The 12,223-nt window shown below is 45.0% G+C and overlaps 1 protein-coding gene across 3 annotated transcripts in view; it reads right to left on the bottom strand.

The window, feature by feature from the left end:
• Positions 1-2,018, bottom strand: part of Ylpm1 (YLP motif containing 1) — an 84,350-nt gene extending 82,332 nt beyond the window's left edge. For all 3 annotated transcript variants that reach the window (XM_042692486.1, XM_042692484.1, XM_042692485.1), the window contains exon 1: positions 1,017-2,018. In XM_042692486.1, coding sequence (XP_042548420.1) covers positions 1,017-1,883 — 867 coding nt within the window. In that variant the 5' untranslated portion in view covers positions 1,884-2,018. The remainder of the gene's footprint in view (positions 1-1,016) is intronic.
• Positions 2,019-12,223: the final 10,205 nt, after the last annotated feature.

Raw genomic sequence — 12,223 nt, forward strand, 5'->3', positions numbered from 1 at the left:
AGAAGACATATGAGTCAAATTCTAAATAGACAAATATACCCACAGAGGATTAATTATCTATAGAATCCTAAGCATAATCAGGATGTTTCTGGTAAGACAAGAAGCCCATCCTTCATTGACTGAGAAAGTTTAATCCAGAAAGCTAACAGCTATCCCTGGCGTGTGTGTGTGTGTGTGTGTGTGTGTGTGTGTGTGTGTGTGTGTGTGTGTGTGTGTGTGTGTGTGTGTGTGTGTGTGTGTGTGTGTGTGTGTGTACAGAGACAGAGAGACGAAGACAGAGACACAGAGAGACAGAGAGACAGTGTGAGCACACAGACATTAGTGTGTGTGTGTGTGTGTGTGTGTGTGTGTGTGTGTAGACAGAGACAGAGAGACGAAGGCAGAGACACAGAGAGACAGAGAGACAGTGTGAGCACAGAGACATTATTTTCCAGAAAGCTAACAGCTATCCCTGGCCGTGTGTGTGTGTGTGTGTGTGTGTGTGTGTGTGTGTGTGTGTGACAGAGACAGAGATAGAGAATGTGAGTACACAGACATTATTTTATTTTGGTACTACTGGAGTTCGAACACTGGTTTCCTGACTGCTAGGCAGGCAGGCATTCTCTGCTTGAGCCATGCCTCCAGCCTTCTACATAAAGTTAGTTGGTCATAAGGTTTACACCTATTTGTGTCAGTCCTTTAAGGAGTTTTTTTAATACTGCCTCTCAAAAGGAACTGTTAGGTTAAAAAAATTAAAACAAGTTCTTGGCAATAAAATGTAGTAGGCTGGTCAAAGGAAACCAAGGCATCTATCTGAGAAGCAACTCTTGAGTTACCCCACTACTCCATGGTGTCTACAAACATCTTTGGTACTGTTTTTATTTTAGACGACTAAAAGGCTGTCAGGTCCAGCCTCTTAAGAAATCCATTGAAGCAGTCATGTTGGAATTAGGCTAGCCACTCACTAGTTAAAGAGCTAAGGCTTGCTCACTTTGGGCTTCTAGGTGAAAGAAGCTCTCTGGAAGGTGCTTTCTTACCTGTGGAGTCATGGTAGAGGGATCTGGCTCAGGAGCAGCTTGCTGTTCAGCACTCTTGTTCTTGGCCCCACTCTCCAAAGGCTCTTGCTGGACAGTTGTCTTATTCCCAGAAGGGGCGGAGGGTGGTGGTAGTAGCTGGGATTTAGAATGGCCCTGGGAAGGGCGGGAAGGTGATGCCTGAGAAGGGGGTAAATAGTTCTGGGAATGGCTCAAAAAGGACTGCGAGGAGGACGAGGAGGAAGAATAAGTAGGGGTGGGCGCGAGGTAGGACTGGGAAGGTGGGGACTGGGAAGGGGATGGCTGAGCGGGAGGCAGGTAGGGCTGAGACGAGGACGGGGGGTAAAACGAGGGTGGGGGCTGAGGTGGGGGCATGAATGACTGCGAGGGGGGCATATATGACCCGGGCGGTACAGGGGGAGATTCGGGAGGGGAATCCAGCTCCATTGGAACCAAACCAGGAGGCCCATCTCGTTGGTGGTGGAGCATCTGGTGTTTGTACTGCTGCTGCTTCTGATAGCTGAGGACCGGCCCGGGTGGCGGGGGCATCGGTGGCGGCGGGGGCTGCCAGTCTCCGTAACCGCCCCCCGGCATCACCGGCGGGGGCGGCATCGGGGGCGGAGGAAGGTGGTGGGGCTGGAGCACGCACTGCATCTGCTTCTGGTGCATCTGCTGCAGCTGCTGGAGCTGCGCCAGGTGCTGCTCTCGGAAGCTCAAGAAGCCCGACGAGGAGGGGGCTGCGGCAGCCGTCGAATTCGGGTACCCCGGCCCCGGCGAGGCCTCAGGAAGCGCCACCGGCGGCGGCGGAGGCGGGATCGACGGCGGTGGATAGTGGTTGTTCCCGCCATACCGGCCCCAATTCGGGTACATCTCCGAAAAGAAGGCGCAGAGCTCGTCCTGGCGCCGTTACTCGTCGCAACCGACCTCCAAGGAGTCCCGGCGGCGACGGCGACAGCCGGAACTCGCGGCGCTTACAGGCCACGGAACGTGTAAACGGAGCGCGCCAGTGCGCCGGCGCTACCGAACTGGGCCCGCGACCGGGAAGGCGGGGACCGCACTGAAACGACTACGCTTGCGCAGTAGCACCGAGACCAGAACAAAGGCAAGATAGAGAGGCCGCCGGCTTGGTGGCTCGCGGCTGCCCTCTTCCTTCAGGTTCGGGGACTGTAGGCAGGGGTGGAATGGTCTCATAGAACCCAGAAACCATAGAGTCTCACAGCCAAAAGGGGTGGTAGACATCCTATTGCTGCTCGGGTTCATTTTTGAAAGGGGGGGAGTGGAGGTGGGGGGAGAAGGATGATAATTCCATTCACTAAATCAACAACAAAACCCACGAAACAACAAGGAATGGCCTAAGCAATACATAATAGTTACATGAAGAAAACTTACAAGAATCATGCTTGAGGAGAAAATTGGATTTGAAATAGTGGGGTTTACCATGGTCCTGCATGAAGAGAGGAGAAATTGTAAAGATTTCTTCCCCAATTTAGTGAGTAGTCTTAATTCATTCTACCTAAAAGCCCAACTGGGAACAAAGCTCTGAAAAGTGGAATTGTATTTTGAATTTAAATATATGACCACTTCAAATTCCTGCAGGCATGTAATAGGTAAACCTTTAGCAGATACTATGAAAAAAAGAGAAATAGAATTGTTTAGAATTTCTCAGCACATTAAAAAAAAAAAAAACTTTGTTGTGAGGATCTCCTCAGAACTGAAGCAAACATAGGGTAAAAGTACAAAGATTGTGTCAAAGCTGGGGTACTGGTGGCTCACGCCTAGCTACTCAGGAGGCTGAGATCTGAGTATCACTGTTCAAAGCCAGCCCTGGAAGGAAACTCTGTGTGACTCTTACCTCCACTTAACCACCAGAAAACTGGAAGTGGCACTGTGGCTCAAGTGGTAGAATATTTGCCTTGAGCTCGAGGGACAGAGCCTGGGCCCAGAGTTCAAGCTCCATGACGGGAGGGGGGAGCCTTTGTTCAAACCCTATGATGGGGGGGGCGGCGCTTTGGCTCGAATGAATTATTAAAAACAAACAAAGGTGGCACACCATATGGGGGGGGGGGGGGAGAAGTGTAGAACATTACCACTTGAGATTTTCATCTCAGCAACCTAGATCTTCACCCAGATCTTCTAGTTGTGATCCTTGTAATTTTTATTGAAGTAGAACATATATATATGTGTGTGTGTGTGTGTATATATAAATAAATTACATGCTATAAGTACACAGCATAGTAAGTTTTTACATGTTTTACAGGAAACAGAACATTACCCACCCTAGAAACCCCTGTTGTATTTTTAATTTGAGAGTAGGGAGCAATACTGGGGCTTGAATTTAGGCCTTTGCATTCCCACTTAGCTTTTTGGCTCAAGGCTGATGCTCTTACTATTTGAGGCAGGCCTCCACTCTGGCTTTTGCTGATCATTTGGAGATAACAGTCTCTCTGACTTGTCTGTAAGGACTAAGGTAAATCACAATCCTCAGATCTGAGCCTCCTAACTAGCAAGGATTAAAAGTGTGAGCCACTAGTACATGGCTTATTTTTAATTGAAATTCCTTTTTGAAAAATATAAAAATTAGGGGTAGTAGAAGAGTGGTTAACAATTATATAGATATTATAAATTTGATCAATGTACATTATATGCATGTATATATGTTGACATCACAATGAAACTCTTGTACAATTTATACTAATAAAAATTTAATATATGAAAATAAATGTAATTCACCATAATAGCAAAGAAGAAAATCATATGATCATCTTATTAGATGCATAAAAAGAATTTAATAAAGTAAAATTTCATGATTTTTAAAGAGATTAGAGGGCTGGAAGGTGGCTCAGTGGTAGAGTGCTTACCTTGCATGCTTGAGGCCCTACGTTCAATTCCTCAATACTACATAAACAGAAAAAGCCAGAAGTGGTGTTGTGGCTCAAATGGTAGAGTACTAGCCTTGAGCTGAAACGCTTAGTAATAGTGCCAGGCCCAGAGTTCAGGCCCCACAACTGACAAAAAAGAAAAAGACATTAGATTTTTAAAAATTATTATAAAGGTGATATACAGAGAGATTACCATTTCCTAAATCAGGTAATGAGTACATTTCTTTTTGGACAATGCCACCCTTTATTCTCTCCCAGTTTTTCCTTCCCATCCCCACACAAGTTGCATAGTTCATTTTCAACAGTATCTACTGAGTACCATCACGGCATTTGTTCACCTTTAGTCGCTCCATTTCTGTGCCACCTCTTACCCTACTAAAGACAGATAAATGAACAAACAAGAGCTGGGAATGTGGCTTAGTGATAAGAGTGCTCACCTAGCATGCATGAAACCCTAGGTTCCATTCCTCAGTACCACATAAGCAGAAAAAGCCAGAAGTGGTGCTGTAGTTCAAGTGGTAGAGTCCTAGCCTTGAGCAAAGGAAGCTCAAGGACAGTTCCCAGGCCCTGAGTTCAACTGGCAAAAATAAATAAATAAATAAAACAAAAAGAAAAAAACCTCTAATTTCCCCACTTCCATTTCCCATCATCCATTTTGATAAATATTATTTTATATGATCAGAGGCACAGAAGCATTGCGCTTTGTGTTCCTCCCCTAAAGTATCCTCCTTTGGTCTCACTATGTGTGAGGGTCCCATATCATGCCCCAGTGTATTTTTTTTGTGCTAGTCCTGGGACTTGAACTCAGGGCTTGGGTGTTGTCCCTGAGATTCTTTTTCTCAAGGCTAGCGCACTACCATTTGATCCATAACATTACTTCCAGCTTTTTTCTGAGTAGTTTATTGGAGATAAGAGTCTTATAGACTCCTGCCCAGGCTGGCTTCAAACCACAATCATCAGGTCTCAGCCTCCTGAGTAGCTAGGATTACAGGCATGAGCCACTGGTGCCCAGCATACGTTTAGTCTTTTTCTTTTTTGTTGTTTGTGGGGCTTGAACTCTGGGCCTGGGCACTGACTGGGCACTGTCCCTCAGCTCTTCAGCTCAAGGCTAGTGCTCTATCACTTGAGTCACAGAGCCACTTCTGATTTTCTGAGTGGTTTATTGGAGATAAGAGTCTCACTGACTTTCCTACCCAGGCTGGCTCTGAACTGTTTTCCTCATATCGCATCCTCCTGAGTAGCAAGGATTATAGGTGTGAGCTACCAGTACTTGGCTGTTAGTCTTTTAGGGAACCTCCAGACTGCTGTCCAGAGTGGTTGCACTAATTTAACATTCCCACCAACAGTGCAATAGTGTTCCTTTTCCCCCACATCTTTGCCAGCATTTATTGTTTGAATTCACAATATCAGCCAATCCAACTGGGGTGAGATGGAATCTTTTTTTTTTTTTTGTCAGTCATAGGGCTTGAACTCTGGGCCTGGGCACTTTCCCTGCGCTCTTCAGCTCAAGGCAAGCACTCTACCGCTTGAGTCACAGCATCACTTCTGGTTTTCTAGTAGTTTACTGGAGATAAAAGACTCCTGGGCTGGCTTTGAACCATGATCCTCAGATCTAAGCCTCCTGAGTAGCTAGGATTACAGGCATGAGCCACTGGCCCCTGGCAAGATGGATCTTAAAGTTATTTCAATTTGCATTTCTGCAAATTGAAATTTCTGTTGAGCATTTCCCATACGTTTCTTTGCCAGTCTTACATCTTCTGAGAAGTTTCTCCTTAGCTCCTTTGCCTATTTAATGGTTAGTTTTTGTTTTTATTTTGCCTTCAGAGTGGTTAATTTATTGAGCTTCTTGTATATTTTGGATATTAGGCCTTTGTTGTATGTATTGCTGGTAAAGATTTTCTCTCAGTCTGTTAGCTATCTTTCTAGTTTAGTAACTATATCTTTGCTGTGCAGAAACTTTTTATTTTGATGTAATTCCACTTGTCAAGTCTCTCTCTTATCAGCTGAGCCCATTAGTTTACATTTTAAAGGTTCACTCAAGGCCCATATGCTACTCAGAGAATGTCTGTCCCCAGTTCAGGTTAGGACCTTAAAATTATTTGAGATAAACTTGTATGCTGTTCTCCATCACTGCCTGCCACCCATCTACCTATAGTGAAAATTCTGTAGAGCCTGTGAATTATGTTATAAATAACTAAATGGCCCTTGGTACAGAGAAGGTTTTCCACCTATGGCCGGCCTGTGGCATTATTAGGGGGAAGCAGAATTTTAAGAAGTAGGAATAAGCTGGGTGTGGTGGCTCATGCCTGTAATTCACTGAGGTCTGAGGATGGCCATTCAAGGCCAGCCTGGGAAGGAAAGTCGATGAGACTCTTTTATCTCCAATAAACCACCAGAAAACTGGAAATGGCACTGTGGTTCAAGTGGTAGAGCACTCACCTTGAGCTGAAGAACGTAGGAACAGTGCCCAGGCCCAGAGTTCAAGTGTCATGACTGACAAAAAAAAGAAAGAAAGAAAGAAAGAAGGAGTAATGGAAGGAAGTTAGATCACTAGGGTGTTAGGGTGTGCCTTTGAAGAGATTCCTGGGATCCTGCCACTTCCTCTTTTTATTTCCTACCCACCTGCCACAAGTGAACAGTCAGTCTCTTTTGTCACAGGTCCACAATAAGGTACATAAGGTACTGCCACAGGCTCAAAACAATATAGCCCAGAGACCATGGACTGAAATAAATCATGAGTCAAAAATAAATCTTTCCTCCCTTTAAATGGATTTCACTCAGGTATTTGTCACAGCAATTTAATTTTTTTTTGTCGGTCATGGGTCTTGAACTCTGGGCCTGGGCACTGTCCCTCAGCTCTTCAGCTCAAGGCTGGCACTACCACTTAAGCTATAGCACCACTCCCATCTTTTTCTACTTATGTGGTGCTGCCCAGTTGAACCCAAGGCCTCATGCATGCAAGGCAAGCACTCTACCACTGAACCACCTTCCAGCACCACAGCTGGGAAGTTACATAACTTTGACACACTTAGCAAATAATAAATTAAAGCAAATTGGTTCAGTGGTTCATGCTTATAATCCTAGCTACTTAGGAAGCCGAGATCTGGAGGATCAAAGCCAACCAGTAAAGTCTCCAAGATTCTATCTCCAAAATGACTAGCAAAGAGCTGGGCTGGAGGTAGAGCTCAAGTGGTAGAGTGCCAGCATAACAAGCAAGCTGAGTTAAGAATGAGACCCTGAATTTTAAAATGTAGATCAATCAATAAATAAATAAACAAGAACTTCATTGATCTAATGAAGAATATCTACTAAGAAAATCTACAGGAGATGCTTTTTTTTTTTTTTTTTTTGTCAGTTGTGGGACCTGAACTCTGGGTCTGGGCGCTGTCCCTGAGCCCTTCAGTTCAAGGCTAGCGCTCTACCACTTGAGCCACAGTGCCACTTCCGGCTTTTTTCTTTTTGCTTATGTGGTGCTGAGGAATCGAACCCAGGGCCTCAGGCATGCAAGGCAAGTGCTCTACCACTGAGCCACCTTCCCAGCCCCTCTTTTTTTTGGGGGGGGGGGTGTCCAGTCATGGGGCCTGAACTCTGGGCCTGGGCGCTGTCCCTCAGCTCTTCAGTTCAAGGCTAGCGCTCTACCACTTGAGCCACAGTGCCACTTCCAGCTTTTTTCTTTTTTCTTATGTGGTGCTGAGGAATCAAACCCAGGGCCTCATACATACAAGGCAAGCACTCTACCACTGAGCCACCTTCCCAGCTCATCGAGATGCTTTCTTTTTTTTATTTTTATTGTGAAAATACTGTACAGAGGGGTTACAATTACATGGGCAAGATAACGAGTACATTTCTTATTAAGCATTGTAGCCTCCTCCTTTGTTTCCCCTTCCCATCCCTGCCCAGCCCCCCCCCTCCCTACCCAATCCTCCCTTCCCCCCCCCCCCAATGATTTCTTTAATGGTGGAAATTTTTTAAATTTCTCACTAACAGTAAGAACAGACATCATGATTTGTGCATGAGTTGTTTTGCACCCTCTAATAGATACCTTTAAGGTTCTATACCAAGTACCTTATTTGGAAATAGGGTACAGATGAGGCCATACTGGATTTTGTGGACCACTAATCCACAACAACCAGAATTTTCACAATAAAGGGACCACATGAAGAGACAACTGGAGGTATGGTTTAAGTTGTAAAGTGCTTACCTAGTAAGCACAGGACCCATCTGCTATGAGTGAGCAGCTCTCCTTAGGCACAGGCCTCCAGTGTTACATAGTGCTGCTGTCACAAAACAACAGTCCAGGGACTATAGACTGGAACCTCAGAAACTATGAGTCAAAATAGACAAAACCTTCCCCAAAAGACAGACAAAGGTAGAGAATGCCATTATTCCATGCAAGCCAACAATCCTTTTTGTATGTACATATATACATACCCTATGGTGTCCCTGGAGAAGAACCCTAATTCTCAAAATAGTAACAAAGGGGTTATAAAGAGGACTTTGAATGTGTGTGTGTGTGTGTGTGTGTGTGTGTGTGTGTGTGTGTGTGTTTTGTTTGGGTGCTAGGTCGTGAGCTCTCAGTAGGCTTTTGTTTTTGTTTTTCCCTCGTGGCTAGCACAATACTACTTTTGCTACATTTCCAGTCAGTATTTTTGCTAATTAATTGGATATAGAGTCTCTCGGACTTTTCTGCTGACACATCTTTTCTTTTTTTTCTCTTTTGTCAGTTGTGCTGTCTCTGAGCCTCTTTGTACTTAAGGCTAGGGTTCTACCACTTGAGCCACAGTGCCACTTCTGGTTTTTAAGTGGTTAATTGGACATAAGAATCTCATGGGGACTCTGCCTGGGCTGGCTTCAAACCGAGATCATCAGATCTCAGCCTGAGAAGCTAGGGTTACAGGTGTGAGCCATTAGCAACTGGCTTTTACTTTTGTTTTTAAATTTGAGTGATTACCTAGGTATGTTCAAATTTAAAAAAATTCAAGTTATACTACTTATAACGGATGAAATTTTTGTTCATTTTATTGTTATTGTTTTTGTCAGTTGTGTGGCTTGAACTCTGGGCCTAGGCGCTGTCCCTCAGCTCTTCAGCTCAAGGTGAGTACTCTACCACTTGAGCTGTGGCACCACTTCCAGCTTTTTCTGCTTATGTGGTGCTGAGGAATCGAACCCATGGCCGCAATGCAATGCAATGCAAGCACTCTATCACTGAGCCAATTTCCCAGACCATTTTTGTTCATATGTTATTCAATAAATGTACTTCTGCAAAAGTGTTAAATGATGGCAATTCAAATGAATGTCAGTTGTACAATTAATTTTACATATTGTTAAAAAATTGGCAAAACAATGTTATATCATTTTAGTTAACTGCCTATGAGTCAAAGAGTAAGTATTAGGAGGAGTACAACTGGAGTTCCTGACATACTGACAATGTTGAACAAAGCGATGTTTCTTGAACGAAGTGATGTTTTCACAAATCCTGCTTTTGCGAAACTTATGGAACTATACTTTTGTGGTTTGTGTGCTTGTTAATGTCACTTTTTTTTCTTTATGTCCATCGTGGGGCTAGAACTCAGGGTCTGGGTGCTGACCCTGAGCTTTTTTTTTTTTTGGGGGGGGGGTCCGGTCGTGGGGCCTGGGCCTGGGCGCTATCCCTCAGTTCTTCAGCTCAAGGCTAGCGCTCTACTACTTGAGCCACAGCGCCACTTCCAGCTTTTGTTCTTTTTGCTTATGTGGTGCTGAGAAATCGAACTCCAGGGCCTCAGGCATGCAAGGCAAGCGCTCTACCACTGAGCCACCTTCCCAGCCTCTGAGCTTTTTTGATCAAAGATAGCACTCTACCAATTTGAGCTGTAGTGCTACTTTTTTTCTTTTCTTTTCTTAGGGTGCTGGTACTGGCACTTGAACTCAGTGCTGTCCCTTAGCTTTTTCACTGAAGGTAGTGTTCTACTACTTGAGCTTCAGCTCTACTTCAATTTTTGGTAGTTAATTGGACATTGAGTCTCAAGGACTTTTCTGTGCTGGCTGGCTTAGATTAGGACATGAGGCTTTGGTGCAAGACTCACAGTTTCAATTTTTTTTTTTTTTGTCCTGGGGCCTGAACTCTGGGTCTGGACCCTCAGCTCTTCAGCTCAAGGCTAGCGCTCTACCACTTGAGCCACAGTGCCACTTCCAGCTTTTTCTGCCTATATGGTGCTGAGGAATCAAACTCAGGGCCTTGTGCATGCAAGGCAAGCAAGCATTCTATCACTGTGCCATGCTCCCTCCCCCTCAACTTTTGTTTTGGGAAGAAGAAAAGCCATGGTAGAAAAATTAAAGGTAGGAAACATTCTGTCTTTTTTTTTTGGTCCAGTTGTGGGGCCTGAACTCTGGGCCTGGACGCTGTCCCTCAGTTCTTCAGCTCAAGGCTAGCACTCTACCCACTTGAGCCACAGCGCCACTTCTGGCTTTTTTTCTTTTTGCTTATGTGCTGCTGAGGAATCGAACCCAGGGCCTCATGCATGCAAGGCAAGTGCTCTACCACTGAGCCACCTTCCCAGTCCCCTATCTTTTCTTTTCATCCTTGCCTATTAGGTTCTAGGTGATGGATCTCTCCAAAGCTCTCCCTAAACAAGAGGGCCATTAGCACCCATATGGAAGACAGCACTATTGCCTGGTTATATTGCATAAACAGAGGAAGTCTCCAGAAGAAGGACCCTCTGGGGCTTCTTTCAGCTTTATTAGGGAATGTTACAGGGGCTTTATGAACTCGGGGTCTCACAGGCACTCTACTACCCCATCCATATTTTGCTTGTTATTTTGTAATTTTGCCTTGGCCAGCATTGGACCACAATCTTCCTCCATTTGCCTTCCATGTAGCTGGCATTACAATACCACCATGGAATTGATTGTTGCTTGAGATAGGGGTGAGGTGTCTTACTATTGTTTTTCCTGAGCTGCTTTTGAACTGTGAATCTTTCAATCTCTGTCTCTGGACTAGCTGGGATTACAGGTGTTTGATTTTTTGTTGTTGTGGCTAAGTTAAAAGTTCCTTGTACATTCTGGTAATTAATCCAATTAGATATATGATTCTTAAGAATTTTCTCCTACTGCAAAGGTTACCTTTCATTCTTGGTTTATTGTTTTGAAATGCAGGTGTTATGGCATACACACACACACACACACACACACACACACACACACACATCTTTGTGGTGGTGGTTCAACTCAGGGCTTTGTAACTGTTTTTTTTTTTTTTTTTTTGGTCTGAGCACTGTCCCTGAGCTTTTTGTGCTCAAAGCAACAGTCTACCACTTGATCCACAGCTCCTCTTCCAGCTTTTTGGTGGTTAACTGGAGGTAAGCGTCTCATGGAGTTCCTGCTTAGGCTGGATTCCAACCATGATCCTCACATGTCAGCCTTCTGAGTTAACTAGGATTACAGACATGAGCCACTGACACCTGGCAGTACCGTCATTTTTTAAATTTAAATTTTGCATTTTGTCGGTCGTGGGGCTTGAACTCTGGGCCTGGGCACTGTCCCTCAGCTCTTCAGCTCAAGCTAGCGGTCTACCACTTGAGCCACGGTGCCATTCCCAGTTTTCTGGTGGTTTATTGGAGATAAGAGTCTCCCGGACTTTCCTGTCTGGATTGGCTTGGAACTGAGATCCTCAAATCTCATCCTCCCCACTAGCTATAATTATAGGAATGAGCCACTGGCACCTGGGAGATTTCTTTACCTTTTTTTTTTTTTTTTTTTGGGTCCGGTTGTGGGGCCTGAACTCTGGGCCTGGGCGCTGTCCCTCAGCTCTTCAGCTCAAGGCTAGCACTCTACCACTTGAGCCACAACACCACTTCCAGCTTTTTTCTTTTTGCTTATGTGGTGCTGAGGAATCGAACCCAGGGCCTCATGCATGCAAGGCAAGCGCTCTACCACTGAGCCATCTTCCCAGCCCCTAGATATCTTTACTTTTTAAAGAACAACAATCTTGTGTTTTTCTTTTTCTGGGGTAGTAGTAGTGGCTGGAACTAGACTTAAACTGCCAATCCTCTCATCTCTGCCTCCTGTGCAGCTAGGATTAGATGTGTGCCACCACACAAAGCAAACTTTTTTTTTTTTGGGTCCGGTCATGGGCCTGAACTCTGGGCCTGGGTGCTGTCCCTCAGCTCTTCAGCTCAAGGCTAGCACTCTACCACTTGAGCCATAGCACCACTTCCAGCTTTTTCCTTTTTGCTAATGTGGTGCTAAGGAATCGAACCCAGGGCCTCATGCATGCAAGGCAAGCACTCTACCCCTGAGCCACCTTCCCAGTCCCACAAAGCAAACTTTTAAATAAGACAACATGTCAATTTCACA

The sequence above is a fragment of the Dipodomys spectabilis genome, unplaced genomic scaffold (genome assembly GCF_019054845.1).
Source record: "Dipodomys spectabilis isolate Male_0828 unplaced genomic scaffold, ASM1905484v1 ptg000157l, whole genome shotgun sequence".
Lineage (NCBI taxonomy): Eukaryota > Metazoa > Chordata > Mammalia > Rodentia > Heteromyidae > Dipodomys > Dipodomys spectabilis.